Consider the following 26,220-nt stretch of genomic DNA (forward strand, 5'->3'; position numbering starts at 1 on the left):
TCCCTTCTTTCCCCCATTATCCCCTACCCACTCTCGCCTCTGGTCCCTGTCAGTTTGTTTTTTGTTTCCATTGATTAGGTTCCACTTATAGGTGAGATCATAGGGTATTTGTTGACCACCTTGTTTATTTCACTTAGCATAATGCTCTCCAGTTCCATCCATGCTGTCGTAAAGGGTAGGAGCGCCTTCCTTGTTTCTGCTGTGTAGTATTCCATAGTGTGAATGCACCACAGTTTTTTGATCCACTCATTTACTGATGAGCACTTGGCTGCTTCCAGCACTTGGCTATTATAAATAGTGCTGTTATGACCATAGGGGTGCACAGTTTCTTTTGAATTGGTATTTCAGGATTCTTAGGGTATATTCCCAGCAGTGGAATCACTGGGTCTTGAGGCAGTTCCATTTTTGGTTTTTTGAGGAAATTCTGTACTGTTTTCCACAGTGGCTGCACCAGTCTGCATTCCCACCAACAGTGTACTAGGGTTCCCTTTTCTCCACAACCTTACTAGCACTTGTTTGTTGATATGTTTACAATGACCATTCTGGCTGGTGTGAAGCGGTATCTAACTTACAGCTAGTGAGAGTGAGCATCATTTCATATACCTATTTACATATACCTCTATGTCCTCCTTGGAGAAGTATCTATTCAGATCCTTTGTTCATTTTTTAATTGGATTGTTTGTCTTCCTGGTGTGGAGTCATGTGAGTTCTTTATATATTTTGGAGATCAAACCCTCGTCCAAGGTATCACTGGCAAATATGTTTTCCCATTTATTTGGTTCCCCTTTCAATTTGCTGTTTTCTTTAGATGTGCAGAACTTTTTAATTTGATGTAGTCCCATTTATTTATTCTTTTCTTTACATTCCTTGCCCTAGGGGACATGTTTACTGAGTGGGATATAAACTGAGAAAAATTTTAAATTCAGGCAGCTCTCAGTTTTGCATAGAAAGGAAGGCCCACAAAAATGACTATGCAAGATGAAACCATGGAGAGTGTTCTTAATAATTAGTGAAAATAATAATTGTTTCATGACCTTGACCAATTTTTGTCAAAACCTTAATAATGCCCTCATTGCCAGCTACAGGGGAAAAAATGAAAAAGACAGCAAAATATTTATTTAGTACACTTTAATTTAAAACATTAGAAACACTGAGAAAGGTTCTCCTTTGTAAAAAAAAAAAACTTACCAAGTTGTATGAACACTATGCTGTACACCTGAAACAAATACAAAATAAAAAATAAAAAAAGTAGTTTGAACAGTGCTTGCCTTCTTCTCATTGTATAACAGACTTTGGAATGAGCATATTCTCTATGCTTTGGCAAATTGTCTTACTGCCTTCTAAGTTTCAATCAGTTTCTGGAAGTTTATCCATTGCACTTTCAAGGTTGTGGGAAATCTCTGAGAGGCCCTATAATGTGAAGTGGTTGGCCACCATTCCCTCATTTGGGACACCTTCACCCTCTCATCACAATCACTGTGCTCATTTATATCGCTGTATTTGTCTTCCATAGGTTCCTCTGGCTGCATCTAAAGTCTCTTGAACAGAAGCAGTGTCGACATTTTCCACGGTCAACTATTTTGTCCACAACTCTATTTGTGTCTGATTCAAATTTTACATCTAGCATTATCACTTTCTGTCTCTTTGCCATATTTTCATCTCTGTTGGCCAATTCACTCTCAATAATTCTATTCCATAAGGCAACATGTGAGTTTATCACCACAAGAGAAGAAGGCAACACAGCACAGGCTTTGATTTCTATGCATGAACTAGTAACAAGTGCATAGTGACCAATCCTAGACAGACTTTGAAAGAAATGATGTAGTTGGTCACTGATAATGACCTGTATTTGTTATTTACATAGTGATCCACAGACTAAAGAGCTAGCAGCAAAATTTTATTTTATGCAATTACTCACAGTTAACATACAATAATATTCCAATTGGAATCACATTGTTATGAGACTGGTATTTATTTCATTGTGGTAACTGAAATTAGTGCATATCTGAATTGTGCAAAGTGAGGACTGACTGATTTATTACAAACAAAATAAACCCACCACATATTAGCACAGATAATGTATTTTAATGAAAACTATATTTTTCAAAACAACAGAAAATTGGCAAGAATAGCACTGCTTTACATCTTTGTAAATATCTTTACTTTGCGGAATGACACCCAATCAACTGAGCCACATGGGTCAGGACCAAACATCAATGTGTGGTTGCCTCTCATACACCCCCCTACTGGGGACCTGGCCCACAGCCCAGGCATGTGCCCTGACTGGGAATCAAACTGCTGACCTTTGGGTTTGCAGGCTGGCGCTCAATCTACTGAGCCACACCAACCAGGGCTGTAAATATCTTTAATACTGTGTTTAATAGTAGATACTTAGGTTCTCCTATATGCTTCTGCATTCAATCTATTCCAATATTATAGACCATGTAGTCTCTGAAAAATTCCAACATACACTTGGAAAAGGATGAAAACCAAAAAAGCAAACAATGTCTTAGAACTGCTTTAAATTCTGGCCTTTCAGACCTCTGAAAAGGTCTGTGTCCAAGAGCACACTTTGAAAACCACTATCCTAAAGCATTTTTTTGTATGTAATGAAATCACTTTCATCTTATGCCAACAGAATTATATAGTAATTATATATCCTTAAGAAAATTAAGAAAATAGTTACACAAACAATTTTCAGTCTTCTTTGGTTCTGATGAATAACCTTAACTGAGAAAGGTTGAGATAGTATCATGTAATTAAACATTAACCTATTTACAACAACAATTGGAGTTCAATGAAGGAAGCTATTACATAAAACAAAAAAAAAAAAACCTAGGAAATAACAATAAGTAAACTTTTAATAAGAATATATAAGTATAAGAAGCATAAAGTTCTTATTCAATAACAGTATAAATTGGGAAGTGTTCCTAAAATGAATAAACAAAAACCATAGTCGTCTTCTCTACACCCAGGTTGTCAGGTAGAATGGAATAGGAAAGCTGTCTCTGCGATCACATTCAAGGTAGGAGTAACCTACGGCTTTAGAAACCTATAGCACCTAAGATATTAACACACACTGGTGAAATAAACTGAAAATTATATTTTAAAAGATAAAAAAATCACAAAGTACTTATTTCATCAAAGGATCTTGGTTAGAATGCAACCACCTGTAAACAGCCTGATAAGATTTTAGGCACAACTGTCTTTCAGGAATAACACAAAATTATCTAACAAATAATCTATTTTGTAAAATGTAATGGGAAAAAGAAGACGCGAGTGCAACATATATTTTTGCAGCATCCAGAGCCATGTGCATATCAATCAGTAGTCAATAAAATAGGAGTCTTCTTATTATGTTATCAGTAGTTTATATTCCTATAAAAGAACATCTGTATGAGAAAAAACTACAATGCTCAGAGCACTAAATTATTTTTTATTCAACATCTCCCTAAAAACTAAAACGAAAGCGAAGTCCAAATATCACAAAGCACATCATTTCACACAATTTCTGTTATTTCCAAGCATAAAGGTATTTTTTATTTTTTTATTTACTTATTTTTAGAGAGAGGGAAAGGGGGGAAGAAAGAGGAAGAGAAACTTCAATGTGCAAGAGACATCAATGGGTTGCCTCTCACACACCCTCAACTGGGGACCTGGCCCACAACCCAGGCTCGTACTCTGACAGGGAACTGCACTGGCAACCCTTCAGTGTGCAGGACGATAACCAACCCACTGAGCCACGCCAGTCAGGACCAAGAATAAAGATATTTTAAGGGTAAAATTGCAGTTTAAACAATTTATAATATATAAAAATTAATAAGAAAAAGAGTATTTCCCAGCTTTGTTTCATCAGTTATACCCTTCTCCTGTGAACACAAATCTAAATTTCAGAAGGCAAAGTAAATCCTTAAGTCCATGTTTGACTTCTAGCTAGCCAAGTCTTCCTACTCAGCACTTCCCTAGAATTATGTAGCTGTCACTACAATGCCAGAATAATGAGAACATTTTCCTCCGTAACACAGTAACTACCTAATATGTGCTATAAAAACCAAATCTGTAAAACAAATTTTAATACATCTAAAAAACATCATGCAGATGCCAAGCTATTTCCTGATAATGATGATGCTAATATTAGTCATCTATTTCTTGAAGAGGACTGATATTCAAATAATAAAATGACAATTTGATGAATGTCTAAAAGAACCAAATCAAGTCTAAGTTATAGCTTTTATGTAAGAAGTAGGAAACTAAAAAATTACATTAAAAGTTCTTATAATTAACGGCAGTTTTTCTTTGTTGTTATTAAATATTTTTAATTTTCAATTACAGTTTATGTAAATATTATATTAGCTTCAGGTGCACAACCCAGTGATTGGAGATTCATATAACTTACAAAGTGGTCACCCCTATGAATCTAGTACCCAACTGACACTATACAAAGGCATTAAAATATTATTGACTATATTCCCCATGCTGTACTTTACATCCCCATGACTATTCAGTAACTACCAACTTGTACTTCTTAATCCATTCACCCTTTTCACCCATCCTCCCAACCCCACTTCTATCTAGCAAATGTCAAAACATTCTCGTATTTATGAGCCTTTTTGTGGTCAGCCTGTTCATTTGTTTTTTAGATTCCACATATAAGTGAAATCATAGGGCATGTGTCTTTCTCTGTCTGACTTATATCATCAGCACGATACCCTCTAGGTCTATCCATGTTGTTGCAGATAGCAATAATTCATTCTTTATTTATTGCTGAGTTACATTTCATTTTATATATGCACCACTGCTTTATCCATTCATCTACTGATGTACACTTAGGTTGCTTCCACCTCTAATGGGGCAATAAACATATGAATGCATATGTCTTTTTGATCTAGTATTTTGGATTTCTTTGGATAAATACCCACATGGAATTGCTGGGTCTTTCTTTGTCTCTTGTTTTAGCCTTTGTTTTAAGTTATTTTCTCTGGTATAAGTATTGCTACCCCAGCTTTTTTTGTTTGTTTCTGTTTTCATGAAATATCTTTTTCTATTCCTTTACTTTCAGTCTCTGTGTTTCTTTTTCTGAAGGGTGTCTTTTTCTGAAGGGTGTCTTTTTCTGAAGAAAGACTTTTGGAAACTGCACATGTAAGGATCTTGTTTTGTTATCCATTCAGCCACCTATGTTTTTTGAATGGATCATTTAATTCAGCTGCATTAAAGTAATTCTTGACACATGCTTTTATTGCCATTTTATTACTTGTATTTTTTATTTTTTCTTCTCCTTAAAGAAGACCTTTTAACATTTTTTTTGTAATAATGGTTTGGTGATGATAAACACATTTAGCTTTTTCTTGTGTGGGATGCTCTTTACATTCCTTTGATTCTAAATGATAGGTTTACTAGGTAGAATAATCTGGGTCGAAGGTCCTTGGTTTTTGTCACCTTGAATATTTCGTGCCAATCCCTTCTGCCTACAAAGTTTCTGTTGAGAAATCAGCTGACAATCTTATGGGAGCTCCCTGGTAGGCAACTAACTGCTTTTCTCCTGACGCTTAACATTTTGTTCTGTTTTTAACTTTTGGCATTTTATTTATGATGTGTCTTAGTGTGGGGGCTTCTTTCAGTTCATCTTGTTTGGGACTCTGCACTTCATGAACTTGAATGTCTACTTCCTTCACCAAGTTAGGAAGTTTTCCATCATTATTTTTTCAAACAGGTTTTCAACTCCATGCTCTCTCTCTTCTTCCGGCACCCCCAAGATGGAAATGTTAGTTAAATTAATGTTTTTCCCAAGGTCCTTTAAACTATCCTACTTTTTAAAATTCTTTTTTCTTTTTGCTGTTCTGATTGGGTACTCTATGCTTACTCACCTTCCAAATTGCTTATTTTATCCTCTGCTTCATCTTTCTACTGTTGATTCCTGTAATGTATTCCTCATTTTGACTAGTTCTTTTCATGTTTTCTATCTCCATTTTTAGGTTTCCTATCTCTTTGTTGAAGTTCTCACTAAGTTCATCTACTCCTCCACTAAATTCATTGAGGATCCTAATAACTAATGTTTGGAATTCTGCATTTGGTAGATTGCTGGTCTCCATTTTATTTAATTCTTTTTCTGGAGTTTTCTTCTGTTCTTTCATTTGGTACGTTTCTCTGTCTTCTCATTTTGGCTGCATCTCTGTGTTTATTTCTATGTATTAGGTAGAGCTGCTTTGTTTCCCAGACTTGGCAGAGTGCCCTTATGTGGTAGGTGTCCTGTAGGGTCCAGGTGCACCCCATATGGGCTGTGTGCACTTTCCTGTTGTAGTTGAGGCTTGACAGCTGTTGGCACATCAATGAGAGGTATTTACCTCTAGGATGACTGGCTGAAAGGACTAGCCTCAACTACTGCAGAAGAGCTGTTTTGCAAAGGGTGACCCCACAGAGCAGGACAAGTTGGGTTCTGGTGCCTGAGGAGTCCTTCCCTTGAATGTATTGCTCGTGGATGTTGTTGGGTGGTACTCCAATATGGTATAAAGCTGACAACAGGGTGCACTGGTTCTGGAGTTTCTTGGGAGGTGCAGACCAAGGTCATCCACTGCCTGTGCCCTGCCTACGGTCATCTGCTATGAGCTATAGAGCCATCTGCAAATAGCTGCTACCTCTATTGGGTTTGGAGTGCCCAGAAGAGGTCAAGCTCAGAACTGGAGTTGGCTGCCATTATGCCAGGTCTAGGATCACTTAGCCAGAGGTACAAGGCATGCTGAGGCCAGATGCTGCTTGTTTGGGTTTGTGAACCTTTGCGAGGTTTTAGGAAAATCTGAAGCATGAGCAAGGGCAGGCTGTTCATATGGAGAAACCACTGGTAATGGTTTGGGCTCACAAGTTGGGTGGAACAGGGTCTCAGAGAATCACCGGGGTAGAGTGAAGAATGTTAGGAGATTCAGATATGGTACCTATCCGTGGCTCTGTCAGGGGAGAGCTCAGCAAAGGAACAATGACCTCTGCCAGCACTTCTGCCTGGGAAGAAGCTGCCCCTCCAACAGTGTCCCAAAGCCAGACAATTCAGTTCCTCCCCTTATGTTCCTGGTGCCTTATGAGCTGCTGCCCCAGCAATGGAGCTCAGAGTGAGAGTTTGAGGAGGTCTGTACCTGGGCCCTTTAAGAGGAATGATTGGAACTCCCAAAGCCCTCCACCTCACTCAGGCATAATCCCTGTTGGTTTTCACAGCCAGAAATTATAAGGACTTCTCTTCCTGGCACTGGAACCCTGTGCCTGGGACCTGATGTGTGTCTGGGACCCCTCAATCCGTGGAGGGACCTCTGCAGTGTAAATCTTCCTCTCAATTTTCACCACCAAACATCAGTGTGGAACCAGCCCCTTCTGATCTTCTACCCCTCCTATCAGTCTGGATGTGGCCTCTTCTCTTCATCCTTAGTTATGGGACTTATGTTTAGCTAGATTTCAGGCAGTTTTGTATGATTGTTGTTCTGTAATTTAATTGTAAATTTGATGATTGTGGGAGGATGCTAGTACCACATTTACCTACTCTGCCATCTTGACCAGAAGCCTTAAGTACAGTTTTTAAAATGTCTCTATCTTAAAACATTCTCTTTCCCATCTTCAATATCCAAAGGAAATTTTGATCAGTTTAGAAATAAGGAGGAATGATTGTGATTAAAACCTTCAAACCTAAGAAAGCATAAACTACCTTTTCCCCTTTGGCAACATACCAAGAAAATTAGATGGTTACCAAAATAATTTTAAAAAATCTTTATCACACCCACATTAAATCCATGCCTTCCCATTTATAAATTTGTAACATAATTATAACTATAAATAAGTAAACAGCAAAAAAGTGAAAATGAAAAATAAAATTATTACTTTGCTAAATTTTTACTCTTAGTTGGAAACTATTTAAAAAGTAGAAATTCACCTTTAATATTTAAAGCCCTGCATTTGTAATACTGTATATGCATATATAGTCACATGTATATAGGAATGCAATGGATTTTAGGACATTGATTTTGTATTCTGCAACTTTATTTATTTATTGTTTCTGGTAGTTTTTTGGTGGCATCTTTAGGTTTTTCTATATAAAGAATCATGTCATCTCCAAAAACTGAAAATTTTACTTCTTCATTCCTGATTTGGATGTCTTTTCTTTCTTTCTCTTGACCTGGTTGTTTTGGCTAGGACTTCCAGCACTATGTTCAATAATAGTGGTGAAAGTAGGCATCCTTATCTTATTCCTGATCTTAAAGGAAAAGCTTTTAGTTTTTCACCATTGAGTATGATGTTAGCTGAGAGTGTGTCATATATGGCCTTTATTATGTTGACGTACCTTTCTTCTATACCTATTCTATTGAGTGTTTTAGTCATAAATGGATGCTGTATCTTGTCAAATGGTTTTGTTGCATCTTTTCATATGACCATATGATTTTTATCCTTTACTTTGTTAATGTGGTGTATCACATTGGTTAATTTGCATATGTTGAACCATCTTTGTGCCCCTGGACTGAACCCCACTTGATTGTGATATATTGTCTTTTTAATGTATTGTAGTATCCAATTTGCCAGTGTTTTGTTTAGAATTTTTGGATACTGGTCTGTAATTTTCTTTTTTGTGTGTAACCTTGCCTGGTTTTGGTATCAGGATAATGTTGGGCTCATAAAATGAGTTAGGAAATACTGCCTCTTCTTCAATATTTTGGAAGAATTTGAGAAGAATAGGTATTAAATTTTCTTTGAATGTCACATAGAATTCACTAGTGAAGGCATCTGGTCCTGGACTTTTAATTTTGGGGAGGATTTGATGGCTGTTTCAATTTCTATTTGAATTTTCCAGTTCTTGATTCAGTCTAGGAAGCTTGTATATTTCTAAGAACTTATCCATTTCTTCTAAGTTACCAAATTTTGTGGTGTATAGTTTTTCATAGTATTCCTGTTAGTACATATTCCCTTTCTTTTGAGAACATCATCATTATACTTAACATCTAGCATAGAAAAAGAGAGGCAGAAATTTGGAGTGCCTGCAAGTAAACTGATTTTTTTAAAGAAGCATACTATATAGTGATCATGGTTTATCAACATCAGAAATGCTAAGAGAATAAAGGTTCTCTGTTTCTGGTTCTGTGGCTCAAATAAAAATGCACACACGTGCACACATGCATATTCATACACATACAAACACACAAGCTAGATCAAGTTGACTTGTCATGGACACTCAAGGCAGCACACAGTATGAGAGGAAAAGTATAGGTTTTGAAACCAGATATATCTGGGTTTGAATTCTGGCAATTTTAGCCTTAACTATAAAATAAATAATTTAAATAAAAATTATTTTAATTAGAATTTTCATTTTTAGTCATAGACACTCAATCTACTATTTTTCCTCCAAAAGCATATTCTCTATGTATTATATATATATTAAACAAATGTATTTTCTTTATATGTTAGACACAGATGTCTTATGGTTTATAATTTATTAAAATTTTAAATTGTATTTTTAATGTTGTTTGAGACTACATCTGGAATATAATAGGTTTGGTTTTATAATTGCAAATACTGAGAGAAATTTTTAAATTTCAAAACCATATGTTAAATTTGATTATTTGGGGATATTTGTTTTCCTCTCCTCTTCTGAAGGCAATCAACATAACTGAAGAAAATGGATAACGTCATTTTACTTAGCACAAAACATAAAATGTGTGCATTACATACATTTCCAGTCTTTTATAAAATATTTTCAAAACTGTGCATTTTAGAAATTTTACCCACTTTTTTCAAATATTAATTTTTATATAATAAAAAGTTATAGTAGATCACTTTGGGAATGTAACTATCAAAAACATATTCATTAATTTAGTTCAGCGTTCACCCTTCTGTTTTTTAAATTCAAACACTGGAAGAGATAAATTGTTATTTTTCCATTTCCACATTAAATTTTCAATTAGAATAACTCCATTCAAAAGAAGCAAATTCTACTGCTGAAGCTATTCAATGTTTAAAACTCTAATATTATTAGAGGTGAGTCATTAAGGTGAGTTTTTAAAAATAAGTGAGGATGGTTCTTTAATTCAGCCTTCAACCTTATTTTGGAAATGTCCACAACAATTATTCTTCACTAGTTAGAGAGAATTAGTTCATTTGATAAATGGGCCTACTATGTACCAGATTCTAGAAATAAACTAGATTTTGAATATTTTATGACTCCTGAACTTGAGAAATTCACATTTTAGTAGAAGACACAAAAGATAATTAGATCACAGCATAATGAATGCTACATTTATTTACATAACCTATTCTAGAAAAGATCGGAGATTATTTATGGGGGCATATATAATACAATGAGTTGGCTACATAAACTAAAACTTGGACGGAAGATAAAAATTATGGGAACTTCCACTTCCAAGTAGGATGAAGACAATAGTAATAGACCAGTGCTCCCACAGAGTACAATTAGAAAAAGTGGGGGGGTGTCATATGTTTAGACACCAGATTAAAGGGAAGCTCAAAACAATGAGGTGACTGCTACAATCACTCTTTCCCAGGAGTATCTGCTAATTCTGAGTGCTGGCAGGGTCTGGCTCTGACAGAAGGGTGTTAGTGAGATTCAGAAAAATCAAGAAAGCTTTTGAGGGAGACTAGAGAAGACCTCAAACACAGCATGCCTTTATCAGGAGACTAAAATTCTAAACAGAAAGCCCTGAAAGGCAGAATAAAGCATTTGGTTTCAGAAAACAAAATAACAGTCTAGGACTACTGGAGAGAGTGTGCTGGTAAGTACACGAAATTTAGGCTGGAAATTCTGGAGATTCAGGAAAAACTAAAAACTGATCAAGATTAACCAGGGATGAAATTCAGCCTGGATTCAGGACAATCCCTGATTGGATGAAGGTAATCAGCCATCATTTTATCTTTTAGGATAAGATAACAGTAAAGGAAAGTGAGCACTGTTCTATACTACGGGCCATGTTTTTCTGTGACTGAGTGGTGAATTCAACCCATTTCCTCCAAATTGTGGCTTTCTGTTATACATTAAAGCCTGACGAACAATTTTGACACCTAACAGTTGATAAAAGGGTAAGTATAGTAATACTGAAAGAACAATGAAAGTGTGAAAGAAAAAACTTAATGGATATTCTGGCATTCAATAAAAAATTTCTAGACATGCCAAAAGATTACATAACAAAAAGAGAACAGGAGAAGAAAAGCAGACAACAAAAAATAGATGTAAAGATAACCCAGATATGCTAAATCAATGATGAGAACATTAAAAAAACTATGATTAGTATTTCAAGAAAATTAAAAAACAGATATAGATAAAAAGATAGGTGTTTTAATCAGAGGATTAGAGTCTACTAAAAAAGAATCAAGTAGGTATTCTAGAACTACCTGAAATTAAAAACTCACCTGACAGGTTAAACAACAGATGAGACAAAGCAAAAGAGAGCAGGAAGAGAAGTCAATAGGACATACACTAAATGAAATATAGAGAGAAAAAAAAAGAATAAAAATACAAAAAAGAGTAATCAAGTAGGGTCTGGTAAAGTTTAACATATAGGAGTATAGGAAGACTGTAGTCAAACTTTTTCCAAAACTGGGGTAAAAGCAATACAAAGGGTAAATACATGCATAAATAGAAATGTCTATTGCCTGAATATTGAATGTAAAATATAATAAAACAACAATCTTGCAGAATTTAAAGTAGACGTACATATTAAAAGTTATGTCTTAGAATGAGAGAGAATAAATGTTTACAACATTACTGGAGAAATAAAAGTTAAATTTGTATTAGACTGTAAAAAATTAAGGGTAAATGCTAACAGAATAGAAATAAAATAAAAGTAGGTTTGCAGTTGTGAGTACATGAAACAGTTTATTTTTGTATTATTATTTATTAATTATTGTATTATTTTCCATATGAACAACTGTAAACCTACTTTTGCCCACCCCTTATATATATGAAAACAAAAAAATATATGACTAACAAGTTCAGAGAGAGAAAAACTGAAAGAATGGAATAAATGGGATAATAAAAAGTACTTTACTAATATAAGAAAGCAAAACAAGAGAAAAAAGTGAACAGAAATAAAGAGTAAAATGGTAGCTACAAACCCAAATATAATAATATTAAATATAAATTGGTTACGTACTCTAAATAAAAATACTACATAAAATACAAAATTTAATTCTATACTGTCTACAAGAGACACTTTAAATTTGAGGACTCAGAAGACTAAAATTAAAAATGGAAACTGACGCAAACATAACTAAAAGAAAACTGCTTTAACTAGTATATTAATAGCAGTCAAAATAAACTTTAAGGCATTACCAGTATTAGAGACAAAGGACATTTCATGATGATAAAGGAATCAACCCACTAGGAAGAGTTCACAATTCTAAGTCTGTACACACCTAGTAAGAGCGCAACAAAATATCTGCAGCAAAAAATAACAGAACTAAAAGAAATAGACAAATATACACTCATACAGATAGACTTTACCACCTTTCTCTAAAAATCAGATAGCCTAAGCATACAAAAAAATAGTAAGGATACAGAAGATATGAAAAACACAATTAACATACTAGATCTAACTGACATAAAAAGATCATGCAGTCAACAATGACAGAATATATATTCTTTTCAAATGCACATGAAGTATCAGAATTAACCATATGCTGCATCACAAAACAAACATAAACAAAATTTCAAATGTTAAAATCTTTCAGAATATGTTCTCTGCACAGTGGAATTAAGTTAGAAATCAATAACTAAAAATAGAAAATTCTCAACTGTTTAAAAGTTAAACAATATCTTTTTAAATTACCCATGAATCAACAAAGAAGTCCCAACAGAAATCAGAAAAGTTAGAACTAATTAATAATGAAGATACAACATTTAAAATCTTGTTTGCTATCTCATAGCAATGCCAAACAAGGGAATTTGTAGCCTTCAAATGCATATATTAGAAAAGAAGGCTGAAAAACTCCTATCTCGAGAAATTAGAAAAAGAACAGAAACTTAACCTGAAAGAAAGTGGAAGGAAGGGAGTAATAAAGACAAGGAGATAAATCAATAAATTAAGAAACAAATGTAAAACAGAAAAAATTAACAAAGTCAAAGTTTGGTTCCTTGAAAAAATTAATAAATTTATAAACTCCTAGCAAGGAAAAAAATGGGAAAAACAAAGATTATCAATATCAGGAAACAAAAATGAAAAATTACTACAGATATTTTAAGCAATAAAAATATTAAAAGAATACTAAGAAAAGCTTTAGGTTTTATTTTTATTGAAGTATATTTGACATACGATATTATATTAGTTTCAGGTATACAACATCCCTGTGACATTTATTTTATAGCTGGAAATTTGTATGGATTATTCATTCCCCCTCTCCTTTTTCACTCATAAATTAAAAGGGGTGCATTCCTAGAAGAACTTGCTGAAGGTGATAGAAGAAACAGGAAGTCTGCATTGTTCATTAGTTATTAAATAAACTTGTTAGTAAAAGACTTCCCACAATGACATTTGCAGTTCAGATTTCTTTCCTGGTGAATTCTAAAAGTTTAAGAAATAAATAATATTAATTTTACAGAAACTATTCTACAGAACAGAATAAAAGAACATTTCCTGACTTGCTTTATAAGGTCAGAAAATCTTAATAACAAAACTAGACAAGGAAACATAACAAAGAATAATTACAGTTCAATCTCTTCCATGATCAAATATTGAAAAATTCCCAACAGAATATTAACTCATCAAGTGCCAAGATATATTTTTTTAAAGATGATAACACAGCACAGCTGTTTTTTTATTCCAGAGGGGTTTATTTTTATTTTATTTATGTTTTTAATCCTCACCCAAGAATATATTTATTGATTTTACAAGGAGAGGAAAGGAGAAGGAGAGGGGGTGGGGGGTGCAGTTGGGGGGCGCAGTTGGGGAGACAGAGGTACCAGTGTGAGAGAAACATCAATCAGTTGCCTCCCATAGGAGCCCCAACGGGGGGATCAAACATTCAGCCTTTTGGTATACAGGACAATGCTCCAACTAACTAAGCCACCCTGCCAGGGTTATTCCAAAGTGGTTTAGCATTCAAAAGTCAATCAGTATAATTCACTATATAAACAGAAAAAAAAAGGAAGAGAAATCATTTACTCATCCTGAGAGACAATAAAAAATTTGACAATACAGTATTCAGCATCCAATTATGATAAAAATTCTCAGCAATCTAAAAATAAAAGGGAACTAAGAAAAACCTACTGCAAGCGTTCAACTTAATGGTAAAATTATTAATGTTTTCTGCAATACTGTGGTTCTAGCCAGTGCAGTAAGACAAGACAGAAAAGGCACAAAGTTTGTAAAAGGAAGAACTAAAACAAGCAGATGACATTACCGTGTATGTAGAATGTTAAAAAAATGCAGAAAATGTGGTAAATAATAAATCTGGTAAAATTACAAAACCAATATTTTAAAAGATTAATTTTATGTCTATATATCAGCAAAAAAAGAAAAAAGCAAATGAAAAATAGTCTAAATAATGCTACAATGATATAAAAAAATCAAGTACAGAAGAATAATTCTTAAAATGTGTATAATACAAGGTCTGTCCAGAAGGTTTCCAGCTATGTACTATGAAAAATAGAAACATTTATTGAAGAAGATAGAAGACACACAAAACATTGTACATAGGACAATGACACCTCAGTCCCCTTCAAAGTAGGCGCCTTTGGGAACTCACACATTTCTCCCAATTGCCATCAGCTGCTCAATCTTATTTTCCTGAATCTCACTGATGGTCTGAAATCTCTTCCTTTTCAAAGGTGATTTTAATTTTGGGAAAAGCCAGAAGTCACAGGGTGCCAAACCTGGGCTGCAGGGGTTCTGAGTCATCTGGGTGATTTGATGTTTTGCAAAAAACCTCTGCATGAGATGTGATGCATGAGAGGGCACGTTGTTGTGATGAAGCTGCCAATCACCAGTTGACCATAACTGTGGCCTTCAGAATCATCCAGTTTCCACGGAGGAGTGTTCAAGCTTAACACAAAATTTCATGCAGATTCCTTGCTCTGCTCGCTCAGTCATTTTGAATGTGATGGCCACACAGTACACATGCTCACTCAGCAGCGTCTACCGCACCCACTGACTAGTACAGTGAAATCGTCATTGTTCACAAATGCACGTTCCAGTCCACTCTCCTTGGCTGCCAGGTTACAAAGATGTCGCACAAACTGTTCTCATTATATTAACAGTGGCTGGGCTTTTTCCAGACAGACCTTGTATCTACATATTCAAAACTATAAAACATTTTTGAGAAAAATTTCAGAATTGTTAAATACATGAAGGGATATATTATTTTCATGAATTGCATGTAGGCCTTAATATTATAAAGATGCCTGTTTTCCCCAAATTATAGATTCAGTAAAATCTTTTAAAAAATCCCAGCAAATTTTTAATGTAAATTAACAAGGTGATTCTAAAATTTACTTTGCAAAGGCCAAGAACCACCAAGACAACCTTGAATAATAAAGCTAAAGAACTATTGTCAAACATCAAGACATATTATGTAGTTATTATGCCAGTATGATATTAGCTCAAAGACAGGCAAACAGACTAATGGAACAGAAGAGAAAGTCCAGAAGCAAACACACAAGTGACCCAGTCACCTGACTAATATATGTGACAGCTGAGTGTAGTGAGGAAAGCATGGTCTTTTAAATAAATGGTACTAGGATAACTGATTTTCCAGAGGAAAATATTAAATCCTGACCCCTATACCTCACAGCATAAACAAAAATACGCTACAGGCAAGTCGTTGATATAAATGTAGAAAATAAAATAATAAAGCTTTTAAAACAGGAGAATATTTTCATTATTTTGGAATAAGCTAATTTCTTAAACAGGTCACAATAAACACTAATCATGAAGCAAATGTATAGACTATTTACGATTACAAACTTCTATTCATCAAAACACACAATACGGAGAGTGGAAAAATCAAACTACCAAATGGGAGAACATATCTGCACTACATATATCCAGTATAAGTCCTGCATATAGGATATACAAGCACTACACATCAAACAAACAAGTCAGAGATCCCAGTTGATAAATGACTTACGTTGACACTTCACAAAAGAGCATCTCCAAATGGCCTATAGACTTATGGAAAGGTGCTTAACTTCCTTAGACATGAGGCATATACATATTAAAACCACCATGTAATACCCCAACAAACACAGCAAAATGACTAAAATGAAAGAGAGAAAAAGGAAGTATTAGTGAAGATGTAAAGCATCCAGAACTGTTATACGTTACTCACTAGTACATAAATTGAAACAACTCCTTTGGAAAACTACTGAAGCTGTATCTACTGAAGCTGAATATATGCATGTCACATAACCAAGCAATGCCACTTGTAGGTATATACCTGACAGAAATATGTACATATATTTACCAAAATATATATTCTTGAACAGTCAATTAGTAATAGCCAAAAAAGTGTGAACAACTCAAATGTCCATCAGGTAGAATGCATAAATTGTGGTATATTCATACAATGGAATAATATACAGCAATGAAAATAAACTACAGCTACATGCAACAAAAAGGATGAATCTTACAAACAAAATGTTGAGCAAAATAAGCTAAATAGAAAAAGGTACATACTGTATTATTCCATAAATTCAAAAAGAGGCCAAACTAAACGGTAGTGTTAAAAGCCAGGAGGTGGTTACTCTTAATAGGGATAGTAACTGAAAGAAGGTAAGGAAAAGGATTCTAGAGATTTGGAAAATGTTCTTTTTTTATTATTACATCCTCGGGACTTATCTTAAAACTGGGAGTTTGTGCCTTTTGACCACCTTTACCCTTTTACTCATTCCCTGCCCCCAACCCCCACTTCTGGCAACCACGAATCTCTGTTCTCTTTCTATGAGTTTGATCTTTTTTAGATTCCACATGTAAGGGAGATCATACAGTATTTGTCTTTTTCTATGTGACTTATTTCAATTAGCATAATGCCCTCAAGTTCCAATCATCCTGCAAATGGCAGGATTTCCTTCTTTGTTATGGCTGAATAATATTCCACTGTGTCCATACATCACATTTTCTTTATCCATTCATCCACTGATAGACACTTAGGTTTTTACCATGTCTTGGTTACAGTAAATAACGCTGCAATGAACACGTAGGTATAGGTATCTTTTTGAGGTAATGATTTTTCTTTCCTTTGAGTAATTCTCTTTTTCTTGTTACCATTTGTATCTTCTTTGCAAAAAACTCACAGAGCTACACACTTATCCTATGTGTGCTTTTCTTACACATATTGTAAGTCAATAAATAATTTATATGAAAAATGGGAACAAAGAGTAGCTAGGAATAGGCAAAATATATTACTATGATTATCTGTATTTGTTTTAGAGGTGGGCCACAGATTTAAAACTAAAATTTCTAACAGTTATATGATAAAAAGAGAAGTTTTCATGTATACATTCATTTGGGTCCAGTAGATATAAATAAAGCAATTGCCAAGAGATAACAATTCTTGGCATTAAAATAAGACGTAGTTCTCATAACAAGATGTATTTCATAAAAGAAGACACTTTTTGACATAATAAACAATGTTCTTGACAACAACTTCAGAAAGACCCTCTCTGATTGCTGCTTCTGATAACCCTCAGTTTAGGTGGATGGAATATGACCAATGCCCAACTGGGCAAAAGCACTGGGGACAAGGCGAAGTGAAGCAATGCAGTTGACATACCCAGTCTACATGCTCTGAGCGACTGGACTGGCCCACACACACATTTTAATAGCCCATAAGACCCAACACAAGAGTGGATAAATTTCACATATTCCTCCTTGAATATCTTATCTCTCAACTGAGCTTCTGACACTTATCCATTAGCAGTGAAGTTCAGATTATACCTTCTGGAAAATGTGTGGAGGACAGCTATTCCCTGTTGTCAGTTGACTATGAACCCAGTTTAGATAGCGGAAGAGATAATAACCTTCTGTGAATGCTGAGAAATCTACCTAGGACCGGTAGACGAAAAGATGAACACCTATTGTTAGAGCTCTAAGAATCCTTAAATATACTGACCTGCTCCAAAGCAACATAACTAATGTTGATCAAAGTCCCAACCAAAACTTCTATTACATTGAACATAACAGAGTTTTTGCCAAAAAATATAATTTACTGTAGCAAAAATATGAAATCTTATGAGGTGTACTGAAGCAAATAAGTCACTGAATTTAAAGTTATTTAGAGGATTATATCACCAATAATATTCAGTAACATTTCACATATCTGCCTTTTACCCACCAACGTCGAGCATAGGAACAGACTTTTCTTCCGATTATTCAGCAACCAGGACGTTGTGAAGTTCAGAGTGCTAAAGCTTGCTCACTTAATTCAGGCCTCTGAGTGCCTTTTTCTTTTTAACACATGATAAAATTACTTACCTGCTTTTCTAGTTCACACCAATCATAATGAGCAAGTCAGGATGAGAAGCACAATGAAGAGAGCTGTTAGATATAGGCAGAGTTGTAAGAAATAACAGCTAACTTGGTAGGAAGGAACTCAAAGGCAAAAGCATATGAATTCCAAACACAGTCTTTTGGGGTCACATAGCAAAGAGCTCTTTGTACCTCAAGAATCTCCAAGGGCAGCCACTGCACAGGACATGTTCACAGAAACAGATCCAGAGTAAGGTTATCAACAAGGACTATATTATGCGACACGGTCTTTATAAAGAGGGTGTGGAAATGTGTAATCCTTTCCTCAAAGAAATTCATCCAAGATGTTTAAAATATTATTGTTTACTGTAGTTTAAATCTGAACACTTAAATTGGAAGGTTCAGTTCAGTGACACAGAAGACTGCACTCCACAGTAAGTGCTGGGTAAAACACCACAGTTGATGGGAGAATTTTAAACCTTAACCCAAACTTTAACTACATGGAAAATATGAGCACCTCAATCTTGGGCTACACTGGGAAAATGAGGTGTTACTGTTATTTAAAATAATATTCAAACTATGAAATAACAACTTGCCCAATAGAAAACTAAGAACAGCTATTTTATTTTTAAAATCATCATTTTTGTCCACTCTGCTTAGCTCATCACACTGTCTCCTTAAATCGCTCATTAGTCCTCTAGCCACAAGATGGGAAGACCATGGCTTTGTGTGAGGAGTTTCTCTTAAAGTATGAAGAGTTTAACAAATTTAATTTTTAAATTCGTTTATGCACACATATTTAAGCATATGCATTTTAATGCTTTCCTCATAAAATAATGTTAAGCCGTAGAGAATTTATATTTTAATTCTGTTGGCAAAGGAGTATGTTAGCTTTTCAATAACCTCTGAAGCTTAAAAATGACAGAAAAAAATAAATACCTGATTTTCTATGGGTGAAGAATGGAGGTTTTAAAAAAATGCCTGAAGGACCTTAACAATTTAATTTTTCATAGTTCTAAATGGTAGAGAATATGCAGGGGAAATACTAATTGGTGTACAGAATGAAAGTCAGTCTATGAATATTTTAAAATTGAGTGTGGAATACTTAGAGGCTCCAATTGATGTATTTTCTCTTTACCACAATCTGTGACAAATATGATAAACTGTATTTATGTGCTGAGATATGTATCATCCAAGTGTTTTTTGTCTACAATATATAAATTTTCACTAGGAAAAAACTAGAAATAATTACAAACACAATCACAATAAAACAAAATTCAACTAAATTCAATTCCATCCAATTCCTGAGTATTTTATCTATCCAAACGACCTAACTCCGAAGTTTAAAGTGTAGCAATATTGTTTAGGGGTTTTTTTCTTCACTTTTCTATATACTAGCAATAAACCAGTGGAATTTGAAATGAAAAAAATGCGTGTTATTTATAGGAGCATCTCCCAAAATGAAATGCTCTGGGTGTAGCTCACTGGAGAGGGGTGTAGTAGAGGCTGGGCCCCTGGAGAGCAGGACCCACAGCCCTCATGCCACCCTCAGCTTGTTACCCCCATCCCAAGGCCCACCTGCCCCTTGTGGCTCTACCACTAGACCCTGCCTAGCTCTTGCTCCTGCCTTTTTGGAGGTTCTCTGGCACATGGTATCCCCAGCAGCGCCTGGGAGCACCAAGCTGTAGCCACTGTTCAGGTGGTTCTAAGAATGTGACCTTCACCAGCCACAGCAATCAGACAAGAAAAAGGAACAAAAGGCATCCAAATTGCCAGCAAAGAAGTAAAACTCATTATTTGCAGATGACAGGATACTATATAGACAGACCCCTAAAGATCCCACCCAAATACTATCAGAACTGTCAACGAATGGCCATAGGAACCAATTCAACACCAACAGGAATCCCCAGTTTGGAGTGTAGTGAAAAAGGAAACTTCACTCCATGCAAACAGCTCAATTGTGATCCCACAGGGCTGTGAGAACGGCTCTGCTATGGAACGCCTCTGTGAGGAGGCCCTGAGGCAAAGAAGCCCTGGAGCGAGGCCCTTTCCAGCTAGATAGTTCTGCTCCAGTCTTGTCTGCTACAGGGAGTCAGCGTTTCAGCTCCAGCTCCAGGACAGGAAATACAGTCTTCAGTCCTTGGTAGAAAGGGAAAGTGAGTTCTAGCAATATTTTTCTTGTATAAGATGTTTTTAAACCTAAAGAACTGTATGGTTATATATCAAAATTTTAAACCTAAATTGAGAATATGCCCAAATTGTTTAAGGAGTAAGGAAAAGCATTACTGTATACATATTAATAGATATGCTAGAATGATAGCATATGGTGTGGGGGGGAGTTTGCTTTTGTAAACTGTTCAATTTTTCCAGAACATCAACAGAAAATTACAAAATGAAATTTTTTTTTTACAGACAATGATGCACACGCCTCATCTATCTACCATTAAACATATGTCTACCATTACCTTGCTTATATTTATAGAAATTCAAAACCAAATATGAACACATTTTGCTTGAAGACCATTTATTATCAGTTTTAGGACTGCTGTTGAAGGTTAGCAATGATCTAGTCCAAGGTTATTTTACAGATGAGAAAACTGGAAAATGGTAAGGCTTCAGAGCTTGTTAAGAGACATAAGATTATTCTTAAAAAGTAAACTTAGAACTCAATTATATTTCCACTAAACCAACTTCTCAATTTAAATAAAAAACCCTCACGTTGGCTCGTGTGGCTCAGTGGATTAAGCACCAGCTGCAAACCTAACCGTGACCTGTTTGGTTCCCTGACTGGGAACAGGCCTGGATTATGGGCCAGGACCCTGACTGGAGGTGTGTAAGAGGCAATCAATCAAAGTTTCTCTCCCTCTCTTTCTCCCTCCCTCCCCTTCTCTCTAAAAATAAATAAATAAAATCTTTTAAAAGAGAAAAACTATAAAAAATAAATATTAAAACTTCTGACTTGATATGTAAAAAACTTTAAATGAACTCATTAAGAGGGATGGATGAGATACTCAAGAGTTTAGTAATTCTGAAAGGGAGAGAAAGGAACAGAAATGAAAAAATATTGATTTGTTCATTTTGCTGAATTTGAAGTGGGGCTACTTAAAACAGCCAAATAGCCCACAGTGACTTGTTTCCAAAAAGTAAAAGCCTTTTAGACAAAGCCTATCAAATAGATCCCATTACTAGACATGGATGATAATTTATATGCACCATCAACTATTTGGCCATAAAAACAGCATGAGTAATATTATCCACATAAATAAATACACAAGTTGAAATCTAAGCCAGAAATTAAAATTTATTTTAGATACCATACGAAAATTATATGTAACTAAAGGCAGCACTTATATTCATTTCACAGTAGAAAAGAATTATGCAAATAATAATAATACAGCTAGCCCAGAAAGCTGTCCACACAAATCAGCGTGAAGTGACTGCAATTTCTTAAACATCACTTAAAATGTAATTTAAATAAGGTTGATATACAAGTCCCTTTCTTCTCCTAAACTCCCTCTGAAAAGGGAGCAAATGAACATTAAATCACCTAAAATTAGTCATGACAAAAAATGGAGAAGCAAAAGGAATAGTACCAACCACCGAATTTATTCACTCAGTAACTATTTACTGAGTGTCAGATGCTATAGTAGGAAGAATTTTTTTAAAAGGCTCAGCAAAAAGCCCAAGTTTGCTGCCCTGTGAGGTTTAACTCTGATGAAGCTTTTACGAAACACATTACCCCAAGAAACACTGTATATGTTAGAGCCTGCTTGAGACAATCTTATTTTTAAAAAAACCAAAAACTAAGTATTTTTAATATCTGTAAAATAAATGTAAGAAAATTGTTCTATTTACCTAACTTAAAAATATTTTCCTAGGTTAAAAATTAATACAGCCGATCTTCCTTAAATAAGGTTGCATCCCAGACAGCTCAAATGGTAAATTAAACAGATACAATGTTATTGTTTACAACCCAAGTACCGTAACAGTCAGTGAGGCAGGTGTTTCTGCTAGAAAGGCGAACATTTGCAATAGTCCAACTTAAAAAACAAAAAGGCACTCCGAGTTATTAAATACACGTCCTGGGCTCAATATCTGTATTCTGCTTAAGATGCTACACACATTTTTACACAAAGAAAAGGAAAACAATACAGACATGAATTGCAAAGGAGGAAAAGGTCTCATCATTCTCTGATTCTTAGAGGATTATTGATGGCTTAGAGAGTACGATGAGGGTTTGATTGAACAAAGTACAGTAAATTTAAAACAACTTAATTGTTCAGAGGTTCCTAAGACATGGATGTCTAGAACTTCAATTTTTTTAATACTCAGAAATAAGACTTAAATATATCAGCATATTTTAAAAAGTTATGGACAGTAATCATTCCTTTTATAGACAGCAATTCATTTTATAGATAGTAATTATTCCTTTTATGTTTCTATATTTTGTAAAACAAAAACAAAAACAAAAACCTCCATTTGCAATTAGAAAACGGTTAAGAAAAGGCAGACCTTGTAATATACCACTGAAACACAGACTAGGTATCCTCCACCGTCTCACTCTTGATAACAACGGCAGAAACAGCACTAGCATTGCAATTTAAAGTGCAGAGGAAACACGTACATACACACGGAAACACACATGGCTGGCATGTAGTAGGCACTCCATATCTGTGGCATGAATGGGTGAATATATATGTAAACATGCCAAAACAAAAACAGAATGCACTCTGATTCTGAGGCAACCCAGTAAATAACCACAGTAACGAGTACTTTACCAAAAGCTGGCTGACAGCTAAACATGCACTAAATAAAAGAGCTCTTCCTCCCTTGTCCACCTATTTTACTCTGGCTCTAGAATGCACATTCAAAACAAATCCTTCCCCAGCCCCGCCCCAAGCCGTAACCTGGGCTGCTTCTAGCCCTGGAACTGCCAGAAAGTCCGGGCCTCAGCGGTACCCAGACCCCGGCCCGTCTGGAGACGCTTGGACCCGGGGACACGCCCGGCAAAGACTGGGGCACGGAGCTACACTCGGTTGTCTAGCGAACACCTGGGCTCGCGAGCTCGCCCAAAGCCCTCAGCCGGCGGCGCCGGCAGCCCCCTCCCATCACCCTGAACGACGGGCCCAGCCGTACCTGCACACGGTGATCAGGTTCCTCCTCTCCACCGCAGCATTGCGGGCGCTCAGGCTCTTCTTGCCGCCGGCGCCGCCCCCGCCGCCCCCGCCGCGGCTCCCGCTCCTGCCCCCCAGGTTCCGGGAGGCCATGGCAGGCTGACCCCCGCGCCCCTTTTGTTTCGTGCGACCCTGCCCGCTCCCCCCACCCCTCGCTCCCCGGGCTCTCACTCGGTACGCGACCGTGGAGTTGTGGGGACAGAGGGGGGATGTGCAAGGCGGCAGGGAACTCGCACAGGGAACTGACGATTCACGCTCCGCACCGGAGCTACACACACTCACACACACTCACCCACACTCACGCGCACACACGCACGTACCACCCCCTCGCCCGCGCGCGCGCCGCCGACCGCCGGGCTGCGCGAGCTGCTCAGGGTCGGGCGCTCCGCTGCTCCCGCGGGACCCAGGCTGCCGGCGCGCGCACGTGCCCGCCAACCCCACACGCCCAGCCACCCGCACTCCGCTGCCACTAGCTCCCCAGCCCGGGCCGCGGCGGTGAGACCCCGGACCCCGCGCGCGCAGCCCCACCCTCCTGCACCTATCAGGCCCACGCCAACCCACCTGGAGCCAATAGTGGGACTTAGGGGGCGGGTCCGGCCGCTCGGGCCTTTAAAGTGACACGCTCGAGCTCCGCCCCGGCGCGTGGGCAGCTGTCAAGACGCCGGGCTCGCGCTCACCACCTGCTTGGTGCTGACAGCCCGCACGCAGGGAAACGGCACGGCTGTTTGCTCGGGGATTGTGAGATGTGGAGACCCGGAGCGATCTGAGCTGGTTGCTGACTCTTACCTGTAGCCTGGCATAACGGCTGAGATCTCTAGCTTTAAACTCCTGACCATTGTCCTGTCCCGGAAGCCGACTCCCAAATTCTGTGCCATTCCTCGCTTCAGCGCCAGGAATGCAGCAGCGCCGGCTCTCACACCTGGCCCCAGGGCCTGACTTCCAAGGAAGGAAGTGGGGTTCTGTCTTAATGCTCTCCCCTGGACGGATAAACAGCGGCAAATAACCCACGTAGGGAAACTGCCCGTAGAACGTCCCTCTCGGGGCATCTGGGGGTGGAATTCTTGACCCTCCAGGCCGTGTCGTTCCTACCCTATTTCCCAGCACTGCCTGAAGCCTGGACTGACTTGCCCACGTAAGAACGAGCGGGGTGAAGTATACAGGTTTTTTCCTTGCTTGCTTCTACCGTCCTGGGCAGTGACCCCGGAATTGCGCGGGAGGCGGTGAGCCTTGGGGCAGTTTGGCCTTCCGCCAGCTGCTCCCTAACGGAGGCTGGCAGTGCCGCTCTCGTCACGTGTGCTCAGAACCTGGGGCCCACTTTTCTAGAGCTCCACCGCCCCAGTTTTACTAGTGGGGAGGTCCTACCTTCGGGTCCCGCGTTCTCCGGCCCTCACCCAAATCGGCCCGTTCACCTCACTTTGCATCAATGAGCCCAGATTTTAGAGTGAAATCCTTTATTACTACTATCCCTGTGGGGCCTACCTAACACAGAGCTGCCCATAGAACAGGTTCTCAATGAACGCTTATTAAATTTAATTTGAAGTCACTTTTGGCATTATTTTACTGAAATTTTGGTTCTGCTTGTTCCAAAATCCAGATAACTTCTACCTCCGGTTTTGCATTTTCTGTCAAAGAATGGAGTTTAGTGTAGCCATCTCCATGTTTCATGTACATCATACAAAGTACCACAGGAGGTAATTAGAGACTCTATGTTGAATGCTTTTAAAATACAGAATTTGGTATAATCACACTGTAGATTACTAACTTCTGAGGTTGTAAAAATTTTTAAATTTCTATTTAAAATCATCAACAGCAAAGACTGAGCTTTTTCAGCTACTAAGTCTAATCACAACAGAATATAAGTTTGTGCAGCAGGGAAAAAAGGTCTTAATTTACTACAATAAATATGCATATATTAAAATTATAAGAAAATAATTTAGACAGACTTTAAATTTTACCTTTCACCATTAAAAGCAGGAGTGTTTTCTGGGCCAGTGAACTTATTCCCAAACATAGAGACTTGTAAGAAGGATTACACTTCTTGGAGCTCCAGCTTAACTTGTCTCTTGCTACCCTAAAAGTTTGAATGTAGAAGTAGCCACCAGAAAACAGGTGCACTGGCTAGGCAGGCAGTCTGGGCAAAATCCTTGCACCGGCAATGACAAATACTACTTAAATTGAAATTGTTATTGTTTTAACAAATTAAAACTACATAGGGAGAAGAGTAGAAAGCCATCAACTATCAAGAAAATTCCTAGACACCCAGGCTGCTTTGTCCTGGGGAAGAGAAAGAACACACAAGTCTGAAGCACTTACCAAGAAAACAAAGCCAAATGATCACGTCAAATAGAGAAAAGAGAGGTGTCATTATTCTCAAAATTAGTTTCTAGCCTCAAGTACATATTCATGTTATTGGTCTTACAAATTTATATTTTTGACTGAAGACTTAGTAAAGCTCCATCTTAGATGATAAAGGTAATAATGTTATTTTTCAAATCTACCAGACTCAGTTGACATTGGTACTTGCTAAACAAGATTTTACCTTAAAAAGAGACCCCCTTTTTTTAATGTACAGCGTGTCATTAAACTGCCACATGGGGGCCTTATTTGAT

The 26,220-nt window shown here is 36.9% G+C and overlaps 1 protein-coding gene across 2 annotated transcripts in view; it reads right to left on the minus strand.

Moving 5' to 3' along the window:
• RUNDC3B (RUN domain containing 3B) overlaps nucleotides 1-23,704 on the minus strand; it is a 143,800-nt gene extending 120,096 nt beyond the window's left edge. For both annotated transcript variants that reach the window (XM_054563897.1, XM_054563896.1), the window contains exon 1: nucleotides 23,574-23,704. In XM_054563897.1, the coding sequence (XP_054419872.1) occupies nucleotides 23,574-23,704 (131 nt within the window). The remainder of the gene's footprint in view (nucleotides 1-23,573) is intronic.
• Nucleotides 23,705-26,220: the final 2,516 nt, after the last annotated feature.

Source organism: Pteronotus mesoamericanus, unplaced genomic scaffold (assembly GCF_021234165.1).
Source record: "Pteronotus mesoamericanus isolate MK-2021 breed Mesoamerican mustached bat unplaced genomic scaffold, CSHL_Meso_final scaffold_85, whole genome shotgun sequence".
Lineage (NCBI taxonomy): Eukaryota > Metazoa > Chordata > Mammalia > Chiroptera > Mormoopidae > Pteronotus > Pteronotus mesoamericanus.